The 3,186-nt window shown below is 72.9% G+C and overlaps 1 protein-coding gene across 1 annotated transcript; it reads right to left on the minus strand.

Moving 5' to 3' along the window:
• Nucleotides 1-796: 796 nt before the first annotated feature.
• Nucleotides 797-2,205, minus strand: AURANDRAFT_36145 (hypothetical protein; the record flags this gene model as incomplete). Its single annotated transcript, XM_009035139.1, has 1 exon — nucleotides 797-2,205. The coding sequence occupies one exon, from the start codon at nucleotides 1,991-1,993 to the stop codon at nucleotides 872-874; it is 1,122 nt and encodes a 373-aa protein (XP_009033387.1).
• Nucleotides 2,206-3,186: the final 981 nt, after the last annotated feature.

Consider the following 3,186-nt stretch of genomic DNA (forward strand, 5'->3'; position numbering starts at 1 on the left):
CGGTGCCCGGCCTGGTGCGACCGCGTCCTCTGGCGCGCGGAACCCACGGGCCCGCGGCCCGCCGACGGCGCCTTCGCGGAGAGCGTCGCGGCGAGCACGTACGACCGCGCGGACGACCGGTTGAAGGTGAGCGACCACCGCGCCGTCTTCGCGCTCCTGACCGCGCGGCTCCGCGACGTCGACGCCGACGCGCGCGACGCCGCGGGCCGCGACGCCGCCGCCGCGGCGCGGGGCGAGGCGCCCCGGGCGCCGCGCGCGGACGAGCAGCGCGGCGGCTTCGAGGTGCTCACGCGGCCCGCGAGCCTCTCGGCGCCGCCGCCCGCGTCGCTCGCGCCCGCGACCCGGAGGACGAGCCTCTCGGCGCCGGCGCTCCCGTCGCCGGCGCCGGCGCGGCACGCGGGCGTCGACTTCGACCCGCCGCTGCTCTGGCTCCGCGCGGGCGTCGACGCGGTGTCGACGATGACGAACCGCTCCCGCGAACCCGTCGCGCTCGCGCTGGCCCGCGCGCCGCCCTGGGCGCGCCTCGCGCTGCCGCTCTCGCTCGCGCCGGGCGCGTCGGCGACGTTGAAGGCCCACGCGGCGCTCGACGCGGCCGCGAAGCTCGCGCTCGCGGAGCACGGCGGCCTCCTGGCGGCGACGGCGACCGTGTCCGTCGACGGCGCGGCGACGCACCTCCTGCCCGTCGTCGTCTCGGCGACGCCGAACTGGCCCGCCGCGCACCCGGCGGCCGACGCGCCGCCGCGCGCGCCGCCCCAGCGCGCGTCGTCCGTGCTCGCGATCCCCGGGATTAAATGAACCGACGACGGGAAGATAAAATTGCGGGCGCGCGCGAGAGGGGAGAAGGCGGGAGCGGGCGCGCGGCGGGCCGGGCCTAGGGGTACTCCCGGCCGAAGCAGGCGAGGATCGTCGGGAGGATCCAGGCCTCGAGCTGGTCGATCCAGCCCTGGTGCGCGATCGCGAAGACGAGGCCGCCGATCCACGTCGCCACGAGCACGTACTGCGCCGGCTGCGGGAGCTGGAGGTTGTTCGCCGCGAGGACGCCGCAGTAGACGACCAGAACGGCGAAGAGGAAGAGGATCTGGACCATGACGCCCGTGTCCGCCATAGTCGCGTAGGGCTTGCCGTAGATGAGCGGGTAGAGCGTCCAGGGCACGCCGAGGGCGATGACGATGTTGAAGACGTTGGACCCCAGGGCGTTGGACACGGCCATGGCGCCGAAGCCCTGCTTCGCGACGACCATGGACGCGACGAGATTCGGCAGCGACGTGCCGACGGCGCCGAGCGTGAGGCCGACGACGGCCGACGGGATCTTCAGGATCTCGCCGAGGTGCTCGCAGCAGAAGACCATGACGTAGGACAGCGCCGCCAGCCAGAAGATGGACGACCCGATGGCGCCGCCGACGGAGCCGCCCTCGCGGACGTCCGGGATCGAGTGCTTGAACGCGGCCTTGAGCGGCAGGAGGCCGACGTGGGCGACCACCGCGACGCCGTAGGACCCCTTGGCGTATAAAGACGCGTCGGCCGCCGGCGCGTGGGGCCAGGCCGTGAGGTCCTCGACGTCCTCGTCGTCCTCCTTCTCGAGCGCCTCCTCGACCAGCGTCGCGCGCTGCTCCTCCGCGCCCGGCAGCGGGTGCTCCGACGCCCGCTCGAGGCCGCCCTTCATGGCGTTGGCCTTGGCCGCCTCGATGAGCAGCGAGATCTTGAAGACGCAGTCCTTCATGATGCGGCTCGACGGCGCGAGGTATTCCAGATCGCCGAACGGGTGGTCGGGCCGCTCGACGCGGAACCGGAGCCGCTTCTCGTCGACGACGACGCAGGCCGTCGCCAGCTCCAGGTTGAAGACGCGGAGCCCGCTCTCGGAGTCGCTCAGCGCCTCCGACGCGTCGCGCCGGCTCTTGAGGGGCGCCGCGGCGCCCTCGGCGAGGTCGAGCTCCCACCACCGGAGCTGCCACGCGCGCGAGCTCGACCGCACGGCCGTGTAGAAGCGGCTCATGCGCCACAAATAGCACCCGTAGAGGTGCGCGCCGTCGCTCTTGGGCGTCCGGAGCTCCGCGACGTCGCCGGGCACCTGGGCAGCAAAAGGGTGATTCAACGTCGCTTCAACGTGAGTGTTTCGCGCGCGCGCGTTCCGAAAAAAGCATCCGCGCTTCGAGACCGTTCCGAGAGATGATCGCTCGTCCAAAAATCAGCCGAAACGAGTGGAAAACGGCCGAGATCAGAGCCTTTGAAGTTGGGAATTTCGCTCTCTTTTGCTGCCCTGCCGGGCACGGCCTCCTCCTTCTGCGTCGGCCCGCGGAAGCTCAGGCGCCGCTCCGACATGCGCCGCACGGACATGCGCGTCTCGCTGAGCTGCTTGGACGCGATGGCGACGGAGTCGTCGCCCCGGGGCACGACGGACGGCCGCTCCGCGTCGTCCGCGGCCGCCGCCGGCAGGTCCGCGACGGCGTCCGCGGCCTCGGGCGCCGCGGGGGGCGCCTCCTCGTCGGGCGGCGGCGCCATGGGGTTCGCCGCCGGCTCGCCGACGCTCGACGTCATCTCCGCCGACATGGGCCGCGCCGTGGCCTCGCCGCCCGCGAGCTTCTCCGCCGCGCGCTTCGGGAACGTCGCCGCGCCGTGGAGCGTCAGCAGCTTCCCGACGACCTTCTCGAGGCCCCCGGCGCAGACCCAGACGTAGGCGCCGTAGCAGGCCAGGAGCGGCAGGCACTGGGCCGTGTGGACGACGATGATGGGCTCCGTGACCCCCTCGTCGTCGTGCTCGAGCTCGACCGTGCGGATCTGCACGTCCGACGCCGCGTAGGCCAGGAGGAAGAGGCTCAGGGCGTAGAAGCCGCACTCGCGGAGCGTCGACCCGAGCTCGAGCTGGAGGGGCTTGCCGCCGGCCGTGCAGCGGATGGACCCCGCGGCGATGACCATGTGGTTGAAGAGCTCGCTGCCGATGATCGTGCCGACGCCGAGCTCGCTGTGCGTGATGAAGATGGCGATCATGTTCCTGCGAGCGCGGGGCGGGGGCGTCGCGCGGCGCGTTTCTTTGGCGACGGTCCACGCACCCGAAGAGCTCGGGGCTGCTGGCGCCGGCAGCCATGAGCGTCGCTCCGGCGACGGCGGGAGGGATGCCGGCGATGGCGCAAAACGCGTTGAGCGACGGCACGAACTTCTCCTCCGTGACGAGCGCGAGGGCCCAGAACA

The sequence above is a fragment of the Aureococcus anophagefferens genome (assembly GCF_000186865.1).
Source record: "Aureococcus anophagefferens unplaced genomic scaffold AURANscaffold_2, whole genome shotgun sequence".
Classification (NCBI taxonomy): domain Eukaryota; class Pelagophyceae; order Pelagomonadales; family Pelagomonadaceae; genus Aureococcus; species Aureococcus anophagefferens.